Below are 20,279 nucleotides of genomic sequence, written 5' to 3'. Positions count from 1 at the left end.
GAGCCATCCCTGGGCTCAGTCCCCTCTCCTCGCGCCGTCTCTGGGCTCAGGTGTGGAAGCCTCGCCTGTGATGCAGGTCATGACTTTCCCAGGGCTGTGTCCTCACGGGCTCCCCTGATGCTTGGTGTTTGCTCTTGCCCAGGGTGCTGAAACACTCCGTGGATGCCACCTATGAGGAGCAGGGCCCGAGCCCCGGGTACCGCATGGAGCTGTCCATCTTCTACGTGGTCTACTTCGTGGTGTTCCCCTTCTTCTTTGTCAACATCTTCGTGGCCTTGATCATCATCACCTTCCAGGAACAGGGGGACAAGGTGATGTCTGAATGCAGCCTGGAGAAGAACGAGGTAGGCAGCTCCCTCTCCTGCCCTGTCTACACGTGTGCAATGGACGTTCTGCTGGGCTCCCCTGACAGGCAGTGTGGGCAGGACCATTGGGCTTCCCTTCTGCATGGGAATCACTCATTGTTGGGTCAGTTTTGGCTGCCACTGTCGGCCAGCGCAGTGACAGCAAGAGACTGTGTGTGGTTGGTCGAGGCTGCCTGGAGGAGGCCCAGGCTGCCTTAGTTTGCCTTCTCTCATTGGGGCTTCCTGCAAGGATGAGGGGACATGCGTGGTACGCAGTGGATGCTGCAATGTCGGGTTCCCCCTCCGAGTTCTCAGTGCTCCTTTCTCCCTGCACAGAGGGCTTGCATTGACTTCGCCATCAGCGCCAAGCCCCTGACTCGGTACATGCCCCAAAACAAACAGTCATTCCAGTACAAGACGTGGACGTTTGTGGTGTCGCCACCGTTCGAGTACTTCATCATGGCCATGATAGCCCTCAACACAGTGGTGCTGATGATGAAGGTGTGTGGGACCCAGCATGGTCGCCAGCTGGCGCCACCTGGGGTTTGGGACCTGACTTAAGCCAGGCAGAGTCCACCTTTCTCCTGATGGTGTGTATGGGAGCTGGAGTTGCTCCACATCCTGGTTAGCACAGGGTGCCTGTGGGTCCTGGTCCCCCTGGTTGTCTGTGGGCTGAGACAGTGAAAAGGTTCTGGGAGAACACAGGGGAGTAGCGGGGAGGGGTGTCCTTGGGCTGGGCAGGTGTGCGGTTCTGTCTGCCCACTGTGCTCTGACAGGAGGTCACGGTGGTCCCCAGTGGGGTGTCTTGGGGCAGCAGAGCACATGGCCAATGGCACTCATTCCCCGGGCAGTTCTACGACGCACCCTACGAGTACGAGCTGATGTTGAAATGCCTGAACATTGTGTTCACATCCATGTTCTCCATGGAATGCGTGCTGAAGATCATCGCTTTTGGGGTGCTGGTATGTGGCTTGGCTCCCTCTTGGCCTTTTGGTGGTCAGCATTCTGGCTTCTCCTCTGTAGGGGGACCTTCGGGGACTCATAGTTTGGACCTGGGAATTCCCCAGAGCCCCCAGACCACATGTAACACTGCAGGGGCCCCGGGGAAGGGGTGGCTCTGACACTCTTGACTGCCTGAGCTCTCCCCCAGCCCAGCTCCTGGAGGCAGGCAAGGCCAGGCTCCTCCTCTCTGGATACATGGCTCTCAGGCGCCTGCCCAGGCCCAGAGATGTCTGTGTGCCTGGCTGTGGTGTCTACTTACATTGGCCTTGTGCTATCGCACCTAGGGGGCCCATATGTCCCCTTGCCCTCGTTGAGTAGGGGCCACCTCCTGCAACTCCTTGCCTGGCAGAGCCCTCACCAGCCACTAGCACTAACTCCCTTCTTTGTCTCTAGAACTATTTCAGAGATGCCTGGAACGTCTTTGACTTTGTCACTGTGTTGGGAAGTATTACTGATATTTTAGTAACTGAGATTGCGGTAAGTAGCATTTTCTGTCCCTCCTCCAGCACCCCAAAGTGGTTTCCTTCTAGAGTGTGCTCCCTCAGTGCGTCTCCAGGCCCTGGCTGTGTTAGCTCCTCCTCTCTGGAGCCAGAGTCCCCCAGGAGCCCCTGGGCAGAGAGGGTTAGAGCCTCTCCAAAGGTGGAGTCTGGGGATTGGGTGTTGTCTTAGCAAATGCTTTTACTTGGATAAGAAAGTCGTTCCCAAAAGATCTTCCAGGGTGGTGGCCTGAGAATCACCTGGGAGCTCCATGGTGGCAACTCACCAGGAAGACAAGAATCTTTTAAATTTGTATGTGTCTAACAGCTTGGCACCAAAAATGTATAAAATAAAACCAATAAGAATTTAGAATATTTTGAAATACTAGGTTTGCTTTACATATATATATAAAATTGGAGATGCTCATTCTTATAGAAGATATATGGGGTATGTCTAAAAACTAACCAAGTGCTGGAACATAAACTTGTCTCAACAGATTTCAAAGAATCTGAATCATAAAGCAATATTCTTTGAGTATAATGCATTAAGTTAGAATTAAATGGCAAAAAAATCTCATCTATTTGTCTTAGGTTGAACTCCCTAGGAGCAGACACTGAGATGAGGGTTCTTGTAAAAGTTATTTCTTAGGCAAAACCAGTAGAGAGAGGTTTGGGGAAATGTATGGGGAAGAGAAGGACCAGAAATGCTGCGCCTTGAGCCAAGTGTTGGGGGGTAAATTTGGGGCCCCAAGAGGGCTCTGGAGACAGGGTGGTCACACCCCAGAGCTGCAGAGTTTTTGCCTCTGTACCCATTAGTCCTTGACTAATGACTCAGACACCTCCGGCTCCCTGGAGTGCACCCTGAGTGCAGGCAATGCAGGCTCTGGCAGCTTGATCTGTCGAGGATGAAGGGACCTGAGGTACCGTCATAACGGGGCCACACCGGAGTGCAGGGGCATCGGCTGTGCCACCCTGGCCCTGCTCAGCTCTGCCCACAGCTCATGCTGGGTTCCTTTCACTCATTCTTCAGGATGGTGCTGGTCATGGTCTCTGGGAGAAGAGGGTTGGTAAGAGGAGCCAGAGCTCCTGCTGCGGTACTGGTCAGAGTAGAGTTGATGTCTATCATCTCGTTCCTCCTCGGCCCCTTCTGGAGTCCTCTGACCTGTGGCCAGCCTTCTGCTGCCCTGGTCTGGTGAAGTGACCCAGACTTCACCCTATACGGTCCAAGTCCCTGCTTGCCATACCCTTAAGTGGCTCTAGCTGCCATAATAGTCCCATCACAGTTAAGACTGGTCATAGGAGCATCTAGCAAGACCCTAGAGAGCCCCCTGATTTTCAGATAGACTTCTTCCTGCCTCTGTGCAGCGGCAGCTCTGCACTTCACAGTAATCAGCATCAAGTACTTTGGCCAGTGTGGAAAGTCTGCTCTGCCTGCTGGTCTTCTGGCATGTGGAGCCCAAGTGACAGGGGCCATTATGGCTTTTGGTGTTCCACAGTGGAAGCTTTCCCCACCCGTTTGAGCCAGGACCTCTAGATTTGCCAGACCTACACTTACGGGGATGATGACCATAAAGTTCACACTGGGTCACTGGAGTGATGGTGAGAGGGGCCACCTCTACTTCCACCCCTTGTTTCCTGGAGCCATGCATTTTACCTGTTGGGCACCCAGCACTGTCTATTGGCCATCAGTTCATCTTGAACCCCATGAGGTCCATCACCAAGCCGGCATTTTTTCTGTGCCTTTAAGAGGCTGTTTCGATATTTTATCAGGCTGGCACCTCCTGAGTGACATTCCAGTGGGTCCTCTGCTTGTGCTGTCATGATGTTACGTGGAATCCGTGTTGGTAAATCTCTGGTACTAGTGCAGGCCAAGGTACTGCCTCAGCAAAGGCGAACCCACACTGGAGATAAGTGATCCCAGTTGAAACAAATTGCTGCCGTTTCCAGTGAAGGGATTCCCATGTAAGCAACTTACTACCAAGTGGCTGGTTGACAGCCTCAAGCATAGTACCCCGTAGAAGCCTAGTGTTGACCTCTGCTCATAGTGAACTGGACATTCAGCAGTGGCCGAGGCTGGATCAGCCTTGCTAATAGGGAGCCCAGCTGTTGGGCCCAGGCACAGCCTTCATCTCGGCCATGATGGTCACTTCATTCATGGATCTACTATGAGAACACCAGGGCTGCGGGGGATAGGGGCTGGCTGACATCTGTTGGTTGACTCATCTCAAAGCTTGGCTTTTAGTGCCCCTAGAGCCACGGACACCCTCTGGTTGACCTTAATGTGTAATGCAAAGACCTGCACATCGTGCCCTTTCCCAAGGTCCATCTGGATGCCTCTTCCCCAAACCTTGTTCCCTCCAGAGGCCTGACCAAGCTTTAGCCCTTGCCTAGGATCCTGTAATCATTACCGCAGGCCACTTCTTTTTCTGCACACTGTGGCTGATCAGGCATACCACCCAGAGCTCTGCCTTACCACTGTCTTCAGGCCATCTCTGTGTGCAGCTGGAAGAGATGTGCACCAATATATTGAGCTACCCACCCCCCAATAAACCAGGTTTAAGTGTTTCCTCCTAGTTTTAATGATCACCCCATGATGTGTCAGGGTCGGGAGTGCGCTGAGGAAGAGACAGTGGTGCAGCAGAGGTGAGAGGCATGGGGGCTGGGCCACCTGCTGCATCTCTGTGCCTCTAGATGTGTTTTGGTTTGGTCCTAGCTGTAGCACTTCCGTTGTTGGTGGACCTGCAGCACACCACTCACGAGAAGCTTTGGTGTCGTAAACATGGACGCCTCACGATCAGACACAGTCTCCACTAGGGCCCGGTAGCCAGGAGTGGCCCTTTCCTTGATGTCTTCTGCCGATGACGTGACCTTGCTCCAGAATCCTAGGTGTCTGCACTGACTTTTCCTCTGGGGGCTTTCCACACTGTCTGTACTACAGACACCCCTAGCACTGTGGGGTCTGTTGAGTCTTATGGCCCCAGTGGCAGGGCCCCTGACACTGCAGCATGGCTTTGCTGGAGACCCCTCTTTTGCTGTGAAACCTCTCAAACCTGGCAGTTTTGTGTCGCCTGATAAATGCGTCACAACAGTATTGCCTAAGTGGTGTGTGCTGTCTCCAGAACTCAAGGAAGCCCACCAGGAGTAGGAGGTGTGTCCTACTCCTGGTGGGACTAACCACCTGTCCTTTCCCCTAGGGTTCACACCCTGGCATGGCTCACACCACTGGATTGTAGTAGTCTTATGTGTTAGGTTTCTAACTAAAATATGAGGAAAGATCATTTCGATCCTAAACAAATTCTTCCAGAAAATAGGAAAGGAGTGAACATTCCCTAACTATTCGTATGAAACTAGTACAATCTTGACACCAAAATTGTTAAAAAGATAGAGTATAAGAAAGGAAAAGCGTAGTCTACACTCACTCATTAACGTGGATGCAAAATCTTCTACAACACGTAAACAACCCAAATCTAACAGTGCCCAGGAGAGAAGGTACTGTCAGATGTGTCTCAGGAACTCAAGATTCCGCATCAGAAAGTCTATTGCTATAATTTACATCAACAGAGAAAAGGACACTATTAATGTGATCATGTCATGGATGCAGAGAAGACATTTAATAAAATTAAAATTTTATTCATGATAAAAACTGTTAGCAATCTCGGAATTATTAACTTGATGAAGAGCATTTACCAAAAAATCCTATGGAAACATTATATATATAATGGCGAAATCTGGAAAGAATTCCCTTTAAAATCAGAAGAGGACAGTGATGCCGGTAACACTACTTCTTTTCAACATTGAACTTCGGGTCCTGTCGGTTCCGTAATCAGATGTCAGCTCCACAGGGACAGGGGTTTTTGTTTTGTTCACCATGTTCCAGTGCTTAGAATAGTGCCTGACACTCTGTAGGTGTTCGGTAAATACTTGTTGAATGAATAAGATAAAAAAATAAATAAAACCTCTAAAAATTAGAAAAGGAATAGGCAAAGCTGTCATTATTCACAGATAACACTGTTATCTATGGATGAAATCTAGAATAATGTAAAACTAGAGGTTTTTTAGCAAGGTTGCTGAATGTGAGACCACTCGAGTAAGTTGATTGCATTTCATTACAACATCAGCATCCTGACAATAAACCTAACGACACTTGTGGGCAAGCTCTTTATGTGGAAAATTACTAAACTTGACTGAAAGATATCAAAGCAGACTAAAATAGATGGAGTTATATATCCTGTTAATTAATAAGTCGTGTCAATATCAGAGAGATGACGATTTCCCCCAAATTGATGTGTAGACTCAATGGAATTCCAATAAAAATACCAATGATTTTGTTTCTGTTTTTGTTTGTTTGTTTTTGAAGTTGACAAGTTGCTTCTAAAATTTATAAGAAAGAGCACAGGCCTCAAAATAGTCAAGATACTTAAGAAGAAGGTGCTCCTAGGGGTGGCGTGGGAGGGAGGACGCTCCCACCAGTGATGAGACCCACCAGAGATAAAGCCATAACAAGACTGTGCAACGTTGGCACAGGGGGAGCTACGTGAGCGCATGGAAAGAGTCAGGAGCCTAGACTCAAACTCACCAGTGTCCAGGGACTTGCTGTAGGACTGTGCAGGCTCTGCTGCTTAGTGGGGGACAGCTCAATGATCGATGTGGGTGTGATTGATGATCAGTATAGGGAAAAACAGAGATTGGATCTTGGTTCACACCATTCATAAAAAAATCTATTTCAAATGGTTGAAAAGACTTAAATATGAGGCAAAACTTTAAAACTCGGGGAAGAAAATACAGGACATTATGTCTAAGACCTTGGGACAGGAATGATTTGTTAAATGAAATCTGTAAAGCACCAGCAATAACTGAAAAGCATTCTGTAAAATAGTTTCTGTTTAGCAAAAGAAACAAAGCAATCCATGAACAGGGAGAGGGTATTTGAATCACATTCCTTCATTTATACATATAAAAATATTCTGCATGCCTGTCGTGTGGTAAGCACTATCTAAGTGCTGGGAGAAAAGAGTCTGCTCTCCTGGAGCTTCAGTCTAGTGGGAAAGGCACAGGAACAACGCCGGGCCCCGGGAAAGGCAAAGCAGAGAAGCAGTGTGAGACTTGGGGGAATGGGACTTTGATAGTGTGTCCAGACAAGAGGTCACTGAGAGGGTGACTTCTGAGTAAAGGTATCTTGTGAGGAAGCTGAGCAGGGGAGACTGGGGGGAGCAGCTTGTGCAGACGCCCTGAGCCTACGCCGCCCCCGCGTGTGTAGGGATGACGTGGGGCACTGTGGCTGGAGCAGCATGCACAAGGGGTGAAGGAGCAGCCAAGGGCAGAGGAAATGGGGCAGGGAAGGCCTTGCAGTCAGAGTAAACTTCGGCTTTTGTTCTGAGTGGGGTGGGAGGGTCTGGAGGGTTTTGTGAAGCACCGTGACATGTTGGCTTTCAGGCCCACCCCTCTGGCTGCTCTCTTGGGCACATGGTGTGGGGCACAGGCAGAAGCAGACTGGGGGGCTGTCTTAGCTGGGTTCTCCCGGAAGCAGACCTGAGACAAGAATTTGGTGCAAGTCGTTCATTTGGGAGGCGGTCCCAGGAATAAGGGGAATGATGAAGTGAGCCAGGGAAGGCAGGCAGCCAATAAAAGATGCTATCAAGCCAGTTACTGTTGTAGGTGCTAGGTGGGAGCTCTGAGCCTCAGTTATTCTAGCAAGTGGCAAGGTGGCTGGGGTATTTTTCACCAGCTGTCTGCCACTGGTTGAAGGCTGTTGGAAAGAAGGGGCCAGAGAATGTTGATTCTCTGGCACTTGGATCCTGGTCTGAGAACGTTCTCGGGAAGACAGGTGTAGATGCTGACAATTGGGTATTGGGCCTGCAGGGGTAGGGCACTGCTGAGCATTGCTGCAGGGAGCCAGGCAAAGGAGGTGGGCTTGTATAGGGATGAGAAATTGTCAAATTTTGGATATAATTTTAGTAGTGCTGCTGTTGGGCCAGATGTGGATGTGAAAGATGAGGCAAGAATGACAGCAAACTTTTTGGTCTGAGCACTTGGGAAAATGGATGATCCTTAATTAAAATGGGAAAGAGTGTGGGTGGAACAGGTTTGTCGGGGACGGTCAGGATGCAATTTGTACGTTAGATTTGAGTCACCTGTTAGGCTCCCAAAGGAGTCCTCCAACAGGCAGTTGGACAGATGGGCCTGGAGTTTGGGGGACAGATCCAGGCCAGTGACATAGGATTGGGAATCATGAGCATGTAAGAGCGTGTCAGATCTGTGAGACTGGATGAGAGCGATAAAAGAGAGGAAAGGATGAGTGACTGAGCTCTAGGATGTGCCAGCATGGCTGGGGGGCGGGGAGGTTTTCCAAACTACTAGCAAGGGTTAGTGTCCAGGATGTGCAAAGCTCTTCTGTGAGTCAACATGAAAAACAAAACAACCAAATGGAAAAATGAGCAAAAGGTATGGTTGGGCACTTTACAGAATAGAAAAAATCAATGGCCAAGTAATGGAGGAAAAGATGTTTGTCCTTATTTGTAATCAAAGAAATACAAAGAGAAACAACATTGAGATGCCGTTTCACACCCACCGATTTCTCAAGCGCAAATTCTAACGATGCCAAACGTTGGCAAGGGTGTGGAGCAGCAGGAGCCCCCACACTGCTGCTGGGGGAGGCGGTGGTACAGCCTCTTGGGGAGAGTGGCCCATTGCTGGAGAGTTGAGCATGGGCATATCCACAAGCTCGACAGCTTCGCGGCAAAGGGTGTCTGGGCAGAGGAACCGGTGTTCTCGGCAGCACTGTTCCCAGTAGCAGCAGAGTGTGGTATGTCAATATGGTGAAGCGCCACACAGCTCTGAAAGTACGCAAATGACATTCACATCAAGAGGGATGCTTCTCAAAAACCATGTTTGGGGCCAGCCCTGGTGTCCTGGTGGTTGAGTTTGGCACGCTCCACTTCGGTGGCCTGGATTCAGTTCCCCGGCACGGACCTACACCACTTGTCAGTGGCTATGCTGTGGTGGCAGCTCACATACAGAAAGAGGAGTGATTGGCAATAGATGTTGGCTCAGAGCGAATCTTCCTCAGCAAAAAGAAGAAGATTGGCAACAGATGTTAGGTCAGGGCCAATCTTCCTCAGCAAAAAAAAAAAAAAAAACCCAACAACCGTGTTTGCTCACTGTCAGAGCACAAATCTGCCCAAGTCCAAGGAGGCTACATACAGTATAACCCATTACAAAGATGAAGAACAGGCAAATATAACGTGTTTTAAGTTTGTGGTAAAACATGAAGGAAAGCAATTATTAACAAGAATTAAGGGTAGTTACTACATCTGGGGAGGAGAGAGGGAGGGAGACAGTCAGGGAGGGCTTCAAAAGTAGTGGTGACACTCTGGTTTTTAAACTGGGTGATGAATATATGGATATTTTATTATGTTTCTTTAAAATGTGTATACATACATATATTTACACATATTCTTTTGTTTATGTGATATGTTTCATGGTTTTGAAAAGTTAATGATCTGAATAATCCAGGCAAACAGCAGAAAGCTGCCATTTTAACAAAAACACCAAGCTTGTTTTGTTCCACCAGCTGTTGGCCTTGTGGCTTTGCCCAAGTGCCGCCCCTTCACATGTGCTTTTCCCTCAGAAACAGTTCGTACCCGTGTGGTTCCTGAGAGGAGGAGGCTGGCTGTGTTTCTGATTCCTATGGGCCTTCTCCTTGGACTCAGGAATCTTCATTCCCCCAGATAAAAGGACCCAAACATTGAGCTCCCAACTGCAAGGCCTCAGCCCTGGGGGTTCCTGCATGTGTGTGCCTCCCCCCGAGAGAGGGGTGACTGTGGAGAGGGCATCATGAGGAGGGTGGGCAGGGCCGATGTCAGACATGCGGAGAGCAGCCCAGCTGTCTTCTTGGGAAACCTGCCCCCAGAGGCCCCGTCTGAGGCGGAGAGCTCCTGGGGTGCAGGTGGCCAGAGTGACCCAGCGTCTCTTCTTCAGCTGCTGGCCACTTGAGGCCAGGGTAGCTTGTGGTTGTTTCAGACCTCACTTCAAACAAGCCCTCTGTGGCAGCCCGCATCAACCCCCAAACCCCAGCGGGGCTGGTGGGAGGGCTGAGACGCCGCTGGGTGTGAACGCTCGGCTGTCGCTGGCCACTGGTGCTCCCAGAGCTCAGACTTCACCCCGTTGTGCTTGGAGAAGAGATGGAAGGAAGCCATCATGTGGATTAGTGGTGTCTTTTTTCTTTTCCATTTGTAGTCACTTCATATGTTACTTTGTGAATGCACTTTTTTTTCTTAGGCAAAAATATGAGTGTCAGTTCCCACCCCAACTTAAAACTCAAAACAGAACAAGTCTTAACCAGGGTCACGTAGAGAGAGCACTCTGAGCAGGCGAAAAACTGACATTGATTTCTTTGCCTGGAAATAAAAAAATGTGTCTGTGAGTCATCTTTGGATTTGCATTACAAACAGGAATGCAAATGAATGCCACCCTGTCTGCATAACTTACAGATTTCAAAGATACGTTTTGATTTGATGCATTTTAAACAAAATATGCAAAGTTTACCAAAATCCTAAAATTTTCCAATGAAGTATTCAGAGTTCGAGTTTTTTGCTTGTGTTGATGACTCATTTTCTCTTTTGTTTTCTGTTTTTGTTCTTGATTTACCGTAACCTACCTGCTGACTCACGCCATCCAACAACATACAATGCGAAAACCATGTCTCCGTCTGTATGTTACGCACCTGCTGCTCAAACATCCCAATCTGTAAATAATACGCAAACATCCATCCATGACAACATCACATATAGGAAACGGTTGGTTTCATGACTTTAAACAGTTCTTAAAATTCCCAGTTTTGCTTGCTGTGCTCCTCTTTCCTCTGTTTCTTGTGACCCCTTGCCACTGCCCTCCTGAGGGGTGTGGTCAGAGACTGGCTGTACCCACCCCCTCTGGCCTCTTGTGCACTATCCCCAGCTCCTGGGGCCCAGCAGGGCTTCTGAGGGCCCTGCCAGGAGCCGTTTTGTTGTGGGAACTGGCCTTGGCCAAGAGAGGAGGTAGGGCTCCCAAGTGGGAGGTGGGTAAGTGCCCAGGCAGTTCCTCCTGTTGGGACTGGCTCAGAACTGGGGAGCTTTTGCAGGATGTGAGTTTGGACCTGACCCCTGTGGAGTCCATGGTTTCTGTTGCACAGTGATCTCCCTTCTGCTTTGTCCCATCATGCCAATACACAAGGTTTGGCTCTCCCCTGTGGCCTCTGATGAAGTCTTCTATAGCATCCTTCCCAGACAGACCCGTCCATGGGGATCCTGCCTGGGCACAGGGCTGGGGGTATTAGAGATTTTGTCTTCATGATTCAGAAGGGGTCATGTAAGGCCTGACTGAGTAGAAAGAGGGGGTCTGTCCCAGGAGACAGCACAGCGCAGGGCTCCTTCATCCAGGCATCATTGATTCACGTGTGGAGCACAGGAGGTGTGAACCGGGCTTCCTTCCAGGTCTTCAGGAATATTTGAGAGGAGAGCAAAGATGTTGGGAGCGAACTAAACTGAGACTGTGACTGGAGATTCATGTAAAGTAGCACATATTTGAAATTCCTGTTAGAGAAAGTGAACATTTGTGATAAAGAATTCCACAATTGGAGCAGAGAAGCTTGAGTTTTGAGAAAATGCCATTTGATGCTGTGGGGATACCAGGTGACATCTTCTGCACAGCCTCCAACTCGTGTCACTCAGGCCTCTGCTCAGTCCACCATTCTGTGCCCTCCCTTTCTTCACAGCACACGTCGCCCCCGACAGACTTCGTGTGTGTATGTGGTGTGTGCACAGGTCTCTTCTTTCTTCCCTCCTCGATTCCCATGAGGATGAGGGCTGGGCGGGAGAGCAGTTTGCTCCATACACTGCTGGGCCTCGCCCCCCACATGGTGTGTGGCCCTCGGCAGTGTGCACGGGTCTGAGGGGAGGCCCTCACTTTGCTGTGACCCTGACCAGAGGCTGCGATGCACTTGGTCTGGGGTCAGTCGGTCACCTTTGTGGAATTGTGTTTCATGTGCTCAGTGCACTTTTAAATTCCCTTTCTCAATGACTCCTCGCCACCCGGGCGTGGTGTCCTAATGACTCCACCTGTGGATGAGGAAGCTGGGCTCGAAGGAGCTAGGGCCCAGTGCCCCGTCAAGGTGACCAGCTGCCAAATGAGGGGTGCGATGACGTGCCTTTGGGGTGCTCTAGACCTTCCCTGACTCAGAGGTAGGTGGCAGTAAGGAAGGGCCTGAATTTGAAGTAGGTGTAACTGCTCCCCAGTGCAACAGAAACCGTGGACTCGGGGAGGGTGGGGCAGGCTGTGTCCACCTCCAGGGGGTTGGCTGAGGCCAGAGGTGCCAGTGCACAGCCATGGGGAGGCTGTTGTTTGCTTGCTGCCCCGCCGTCCCGCATGCAGTTGCATGGTGGTGCCTGGCAGTTCCCACACATGCTCAGCCTGTCACCCTGTGCTTGAAGCTTCTGTGGCTACCGTCCCCATCCGTCCCCATGGCTCTCTAGGGCTGTCTGTCTGTTGCCATCCCCCACCCCTCTCCTGAGTGCCCAGTGGAGCCCCAAGAAAGAAGCCCAGGAGGAGGGTGGGAACTTGAGTCTCAACAAAAAGTAGTAAGTGACTAGCAGAGCTTCGCATTTGTGCATTAAGTAATTTAGATGAACAATGTCTTTCTCTGCCCTGTTTGCCTTTGATCCCTTCTTTCTTACCCAGAAGCCTATTTTTCACCCAATATCTTCAGGAAATCTTGTCTGTGCCAGCTGCCTGAGCAAATTGCTTTGAGCTGAGCAGGTACTGACAATGTTATCACAGTCCTGGCCCCTCTGGACCTGCCTGAGCTGTTGGTTTCAAAGTGGAGACTCCTGAGGAGGCCAGGCACTTGGCAGCCCTCTCCCCTTGTTCTGCTTTATCATCTTGTGCAAAGAATTTCCTGGCACTGTCGAGAAAGTCCCCCTTCCATCCGTGTGCCCGTCCTCCTGAGGTGACTGGCTCATCTGAGAGTCCTCGGGGCCCACAGGGCTCACATGGTGACAGTGGACATTTCTCAGCCATCCTGTGTACCACTGAGTTTCCTTTTCCCCAGCACAGGTAGGTGAGGGAGCTGCAGGCATACCTGTGCACCCTCCAGGGCCACTCCCTGAGGTCCACTTCTGCCTTCTTGCTGATCTGGACCACAGTCGACCACTCCTTGCCCCCCCACCCCAAGGCATTGTCTGACACTAGTCCTGCTCCTGTGGCTCCAACGTCCTGCCCATCAGCTGTCCACAGTGTAACTGTTAGTCCCTCACCGGCTGAGACAGTCTAGAGTCCCCAGCCACCCTGGTGGGAACTAAAGAAGCCAGCCCCTGAGAGTGGAGAAGCTTCAGGGAGGCGGCAGACAAGGTGTGGGTTGGGGCCACTGTCTCCGGAAGTAGGAGTGAGACCCGTCTCTCCAGGCAAGACCAGACGGGCAGCCCTGGAGCCAGGGCGCACGGCTCTGCCCAGGCTCCCACCACCTCCTGCACGCGCTCTCCTGCTGCTGGGGTCTCATTCAACATCTGTGTTCTCTTTCCTCTTTATTTGACCGCTGAATCTGGCAACACGATGTGTCTAAGTCTGAGCTGCTTGCATATTTTAAAACATCAGAGTGGCAGGAAGCTGCACTCAGGCTGCGTGCGGGCACCTGGTCTCTAAGCAGACAGAGGGTGGGAAGCCGCCTGGGTCCACAAGCACGCCCATCTACTCACGGACACCGCCCAGAGCCGTACCCCCTGAAAGGGATGAGCCAGTAATTCAAGGTGCCCCAGTCCAGGGTGGAGGCCTCACTCCCAGGTAATCTGTGGAGTCCAAAGACTGTTGGTTTATTTTTGTACTTGGTTTTGAACCCTGTGGATGAGGGATCAGCACAGGTGTCCCAGGTTCCCTGGAGCAGAGACCTGTTGGTGAACTGCAGAGGTGGCTTCCGGGCGTGAGCAGCAGGACCGCCCACACTTACGCCTCCTACGGTGACTTGTCTGCAGGCGCCTGGAGCAGCCCCAAAGGAAGTGTTTGCCCCTCAGCTGGGTCCCAGGCAGGCAGGGGCTTTGCTGGCCTTGTGGGGAAGGGCAAGGGTGTGGCCACCAAGCCTGGGGTGGGTCCCTTCAGAGGCGTCCAGTGGGGAAGCAGCCCTGCCCAGCACCTGGACTGCTTGGCTGTGTCCTGAGAGGAGGTCAGTGTTGGAGGCCCAGCCAACGGTGATCTCCCGGCTCCACCTGGCAGCAGGGAGCTGCTTTGGAGAACTTTTCCCTCTCTCCCTCTGTTGGGGGTAGGGGCACCTGGAGTGGAGCGGGTTTCTCTGATTTGCTGCATGAGAAGTGACTTGCAATGACAAGCTTTACTTTCGGAAGGTTTTCTGGTGGCCAATTGCTGCTTAGACTGTGAAGTGGTGACTTTTTCTTTTTAATCTCTCTTTTTACGCACTTTTCTACGGGACCACAGAGACTTGGGAGAGGTGGGTGGGGAGCAGCTCGCCTGCACTTGCGGGGGGCTGACTTCCAAAGATCAGAGAGCAACCTTCCCTCCCTGCAGAACAACTTCATCAACCTCAGCTTCCTCCGCCTCTTCCGCGCCGCCCGGCTCATCAAGTTGCTCCGCCAGGGCTATACCATCCGCATCCTGCTGTGGACCTTCGTCCAGTCCTTCAAGGTGAGGCCCTGTCCTCAACCCTCCCTTTGTCATGCAGATGGGTGTGCCCCCCGCCCCCGCCCCAGAAGGCTGGAAGGGGCCAGGGGTCCACATCTCCTTGTTGGCCCCTGTTGTAGTTTATAAAGACATTTTAAGTTGTCCAGAGAGCATCTCGTTAATGTTCTCAAAACTCTGAGGTGGGTTTTATAACTCCGATTTGAAGATGGGGAACCTGAGGCGGTCACTTGGTGGAGGGGCTTGGTGGTCAGTAGGGGTGGATCTTCGGTCGATTGAGGTCTGTGTGGCCCCAGGGACCGGGCCACTGTCCACTATCCAGAAGAGGCCCGAGCAGGGTGGCAGGGCAGCACTCCCTGCAGGGCAGCTGACCAGTCCTCCGTGTGTCTCCACAGGCCCTGCCCTACGTGTGCCTGCTCATCGCCATGCTCTTCTTCATCTATGCCATCATTGGCATGCAGGTGTGTGTGCTCACTGGGAAGGGGGTGCACAAGGGGCTCCTGTCCCCTGGGGCAAAAGGGCATTGATCATGGCCATTAAATGATGATCATGACAAACTGGCACTTAGCAAACATTTCTATGAGCCAGCTACTGTTTTGAGCACTTTGTGAGCTTAATCCTCAGCAAGACTGTTCTGTGGATGAGGACACTGAGGCCTCTTGCCCGAGGTCCACTAGTAAGGGGCAGCTCTGCCCTCTGAGGTGCTCTTGACTGGGATCCCACTGGGCTGTGCTGGGGTGTCGGGGGGCATGTGTGGGTGCTGGGCCCCATGGTGGTGGAGCGTTTGAGCACCTCTGCACGGCGCTGAGTGGCCTACAGAGCAGGGCCTGGTCGTTCTGGCAGCAATTCTGAAGGACAGCCCTCTTCATCCTTCGCAGGAGATTATACACTACTGCAGAAAAGAGTCAACAGGATCGTGTCGGATCACGTGCTTATCAATTCAGCTTGCATAATTTAGATTGTCTTTATTTTGCCAAAGAACAATTTGTCAGCTAAAAGACACAAAGCAATGTCCCAGTTATAAACCTTTGGCATCTGGCTACTTTCCAGCAGTAGGGATGGGAGATGGACCCAAACCTTAATTTATGGTGGGAGGAGCCAGTGTCTTAAAGGTTCTGAAAACTGATTTTTAAACTCTATTTCAGGGATTCAAAAGTTCTCTTGCTTTAAAATTTGCTGATGCTATTTTATTTATTTATTTATTTATTTATTTATTTATTTATTTATTTATTTATGTGCGTGAGGAAGATCAGCCCTGAGCTAACATCCGTGCTAATCCTCCTCTTTTTACTGAGGAAGACCGGCTCTGAGCTAACATCTACTGCCAATCTTCCTCCTTCCCCTCCCCCACAAAGCCCCAGTAGATAGTTGTATGTCATAGTTGCACATCCTTCTAGTTGCTGTATGTGGGACGCGGCCTCAGCATGGCCGGAGAAGCGGTGTGTCGGTGCACGCCCGGATCCGAACGCGGGCTGCCAGTAGCGGAGTGCATTCACTCAACGGCTAAGCCACGGGGCCGGCCCTCTGATGCTATTTTAAATAAATATATATATTTTCCTGCTTTGGTCTGTGGATGTACAAAAACACATGTCACTGATCTTTGTTTTGGGTGGATATGTGATAGATAGTTCCTAAATTTTTCAGCCAGATTCCAGATTTTAAGCTAAGTATAGTTACTGAGGCGTTTGCAGTTCTAACCCTGAAAAAAATAATTTAAAATGGATAAAAAGCTCATCATGATATTTGTCCAGAAGTTTGAGAAGAAATTCTCAAGTGATCTAACAGAGCTATTACCAATATTATTACTGCGTTGGAATCACTGATGAGAGAGTAAACTTGAAAACTCTTCCTGTCTCATCTGTAGCAGAGCTGGGTCCTGTTTTTCTAGTCATGCATACTTGACCCCTGGACACGCTCAGCCGGAGCCAGCACATGCTGAGCTGTGGGGCAGTGATGTGCTCAGTTTTCGAGAAGTTTTGTCTACCCTGGAAATGCATAGACGCTGCCAGAGCCAGAAGCACTGGCCCCTCCAGCCCCAGCAGCAACGGGGGTGGCTCCCGATGGGCGTCCTCTGGCTAAGGGTGGCGTCCTGTCCCTGTGGGTTCTCATGTGCACACACACCCTCTCCTGCACACCACAGCTCTTGAAGACCCAGCAGTATCCCCTGCAGCCCCTTTTTCCATTCCAGGTGTTTGGAAATATTGCCCTGGATGATGACACCAGCATCAACCGACACAACAACTTTCGGACATTTTTACAAGCCTTGATGCTGCTGTTCAGGTGTGTTGTTTGAGAGGTCAGCCCAGGCTCAGAAGCCCCTTCCTTCAGGATGGAGAGGGTATGTGCTGATCCAGGGACCACCCCTCCCAGCCCCGGATCACTCTGGCTCCCCTCAGTGGACCTTTCCAGTTTCTCCTCACTTTCTGCTTGTCCTTTCCTGCGGGCTCCTGGGCCTCAGGACAGACTGAAGGGAACCCTGAGAGTCCCGGGCCAGACGGCCTCCACCACCTGTCTGGCAGAAGCTAAAAGGCCTCCAGTGAGGCTGCGCCTGAGACGCTGAGGAGGACAGGTGAAATGCCCAGCAGGGCCTTTCTTGGTGCTCTGGCCTCAAGCTTTCCATCTGCTCACCGTATTGATTACAGGGATCTGTGGGGTCAGAGAATAGCAGAGCAGCAGGGGGAACTGCTGTTGACAGAGCATGTAGCTTCTCGGTGACCCAAGGAATCCAACTGGCCAGGACTGCTAGTCTGAGTGACTCCACCTGCCACCATCGCTAGTGGGAGCTGTGGTTCCGTTGGCTCTGGGGTGCAGCCAAGCCCAGCACCGGGGTGGAACCTTGAGGGGCACAGGGCTTGTTTCAGGCTCAGAGGCCTCCCTGCGAAGATGTGCTTGAGAGAGCGTTTGGGGCCAGCTGCTGTTCTTAGGGGTGGTCCACCCTCTCTGGGCAGGGGGCTGCTGGCCATCTTGATTTGAGAACAGATTTGGTGGCAGAGGGAAGAGGGTGAATGTATCTCCCTGCCTCCAGAGTCTCCTTCGTTTAGCCAAGCTTACCACCGTGACCTTAGGAGGGAAGAAAAGAGCTCCTCCTAGGGATTTATGGTGGAAACCCTGCCTTGGGGCCCGTTCCTGAGGTTTCACCACTTGTGTTCATTTGTGCAAATGTGTCTGGCTACTGCAAGGCCTGCCCTGGGGGTGCCCAACACAGCCCGCCCTGTGTGAGTGTCCTGGGGCTCGTGGAAGTTCTCCTCTGGAAAGATGGTGAGCTCGGCCCAGGCCTGCCTGCTGAGCTCCCTGGACAGAGTTTCTGACTCTTGTGCTTTGTATCAGATGAACAAGCATCCTTAGGCTTACAGTTTCCCCAAATAGCATCATTTCTCTGGACTTTAGTTGTTACTTGAATTTTATTTCCTCATTTATTAACATCCTGCCTTGTGCCACAAAAGATTTGAGGCAGGCCTGTGAAGTCAGCCTTAGTTTTAAGCCTTTGATCTCAAAGACCTCTTCCTCCCTGGTCTTTGTGTCACATGTGAGCACCCTCGTCAGTCAGGCCTGGCACAGGCTGAACCAGCTGCCCTGCAGGAGGCCCCCTACCTTTAGCCATTGTCAGTGGGGAGTGGGCCCAGCTTCTGCCCGGGGTTGGTCACATGGGTGCTCAGAGAGGGGATCCAGGCCTCTGGCCTGCCTGTAGGTCTAGTGCACGTCGGGCCACTGGTGCTGGCTGTGTGTCCAGGAACAAAAGTCCATGCAGAAGGGTCCTCCAGGGTGGCTGCTCAGGGTGGGAGTGTTCTTGGTGTGTTTGAGAAACAGTCAAGGCTGGTGTGGCTGGAGTGGACTGAACAGGGACCACGGTAGGGGGTGAGGTCAGGGAAAGGGCAGGCAGCAGGTCTGACTGGGCTGTGGGCAGTCATGTGAATTTTGAGTTTTGCAGTGAATGAGGGCGTCCTTAAGAGGAGAAGTGGCACTTTCTGACCTGTTTAGTGGACCTGCTGGGCTGCTGGGTAGGGAGGGTGGAACAAGAAGATCCCTTAGGAAGCTGCTGTAGCAACTTGGGGGGTGATTGTTGCTTACCCAGGGTGGTGAGAATGGTAAGATCTGGCTGGTTTTGAAGGTGTTGGGGAGGAGATCAGGAGTCTACGTGGCGTGTGTTGCCTTCAAGGCGCCAGATGTCCGCAAAGGGGTGCTTACCGTGGTGCTGACTTCTGGTGTACTGGGTTATGTTTAGGTAACTAGTGCTTTCCCAATTAATGATCAATTTGAAAATCTAATTCTAGAGGGTTCTTTTTGAGGAGCGGGCATCTGTCACCCAGACCTTACATGAGTGCAGGTTCTCTGTGGGGAGGGGGGGCACTTGACCCAGATCTCCTGAGTGCTCAGGCTCCCCCGATTCCACCCCAGGCCAGTCCTGGGCCTTCCTTCGTGGGCCTCACGGCTCTGCCCTTCTTCTCAGGAGTGCCACCGGGGAGGCCTGGCATGAGATCATGCTGTCTTGTCTCAGCAACCGGGCCTGCGACAAGCATGCCAACGCCAGTGAGTGTGGGAGCGACTTTGCCTATTTTTACTTCGTCTCCTTCATCTTCCTTTGCTCCTTTCTGGTAAGTCCTGGTCACTGTGCCCATCCCAACACCTGTGTCTGCCTGTCTCAGTCCATCTTGGGTCCCTCTACATCACTTGTTGATCCCTGATTTTGATTCATGTCACATTACAAGCTTATTCTGTATTGAATAAGCCCTTGTTTCCCCAGAGATGATGACCTCATAATCCTAAAAGGACCTACTGGACAATGAGCTCCTGCAGGCCCTGCCCTTACTTCCATGGAAAGGGTTTTAAGTTTCCATAGGGCAATCATCCTTTAGTTTTCAGCTTCTAGAAGGACTTCCACCATGGTGATGGGATACAAAGAGGCAGCACTGTGGCCAGCGTGCCTGGGGTGGAGGCGCCACAGGAGACTAGGGGGATCAGGCTGGGGAGATTGGCAGGCTAGGTCCCAGGAGTGTGGATGTTATTCCAAGTCAGCAGAAGCCTCTGGGAGACTTTGAGCAGGGGCGGGACATGATCTGCTTGATATTTTAAGACTTCACTCTGGCTTCTGGTCAGGAGAGGCTGTGGAGTGAGCAGGAGACAATTAGAGGTGACAGTGGCCTAAAGAAGGGTGGGAGTGAGGGGAGCTGGGTGGAATTGGGCTGTATTTTAAAGGTAGAGCTGACATGGTTGATGATTGAACATGTGCATGAGAGAAAAAGAGGAAAGAAAGCCGTGCCCTGGGGTTTGCTGGGGTGATGGAGTGAATAGTATTCCCCCTGAGATGGGAAGATTGAGGAGCTGCAGGCATGGGCTTAGGCAGGGAGGGAACAGTGACACCTAGTAGGCCTCTGGGCTGGAGATATAAAATAGTTGTCACTACTGTTTGGTGTATTTATTGGGCTGGATGATATTCTCTAGGTCCCTGCTACACAAAATGTAGTTCAGAGACCCACAGCTTAAGCATCACCCGAGCACTTGTTAGACATGCAGATTCTTGGGCCCTCCCCAGACTCACTGTGTCAGAATCTCTGGGAGAGGGACCCAGGAATCGGAATTTTAACAAGCTCCCCAGGTGATTTTTTTGTGTGCTAAACTTCAAGGAGCACTGACCTAGGGAGAGTGTAGTTTGAGAAGACTGATGAAGATTCAGCCCTGGGGCCATTTAGGAGACAGAAAGGAGCATTGGATCCAGGCGTTGAGAAGGAGCAGTCAGTGAGGCAGGTGAAGAACCAGGAGAGGGCAGTACCCCAAAAGCCAAGGGAAGAAAGTGTCTCAAGAG

General features: G+C 51.3%; 1 protein-coding gene across 2 annotated transcripts in view; it reads left to right on the top strand.

Moving 5' to 3' along the window:
* The window catches only part of CACNA1B (calcium voltage-gated channel subunit alpha1 B), a 213,671-nt gene that overhangs the window by 160,093 nt on the left and 33,299 nt on the right, over positions 1-20,279 (top strand). For both annotated transcript variants that reach the window (XM_087418671.1, XM_087418670.1), the window contains exons 28-35: positions 143-344; positions 681-845; positions 1,196-1,306; positions 1,740-1,823; positions 14,369-14,485; positions 14,875-14,940; positions 16,668-16,759; positions 18,927-19,071. In XM_087418671.1, coding sequence (XP_087274797.1) covers positions 143-344; positions 681-845; positions 1,196-1,306; positions 1,740-1,823; positions 14,369-14,485; positions 14,875-14,940; positions 16,668-16,759; positions 18,927-19,071 — 982 coding nt within the window. The remainder of the gene's footprint in view (positions 1-142; positions 345-680; positions 846-1,195; positions 1,307-1,739; positions 1,824-14,368; positions 14,486-14,874; positions 14,941-16,667; positions 16,760-18,926; positions 19,072-20,279) is intronic.

The sequence above is a fragment of the Ceratotherium simum genome, chromosome 29 (genome assembly GCF_057802395.1).
Source record: "Ceratotherium simum simum isolate JZ-2026a chromosome 29, ASM5780239v1, whole genome shotgun sequence".
Taxonomy (NCBI): domain Eukaryota; kingdom Metazoa; phylum Chordata; class Mammalia; order Perissodactyla; family Rhinocerotidae; genus Ceratotherium; species Ceratotherium simum.
This window is presented reverse-complemented; position numbering and strand designations above follow the sequence as displayed.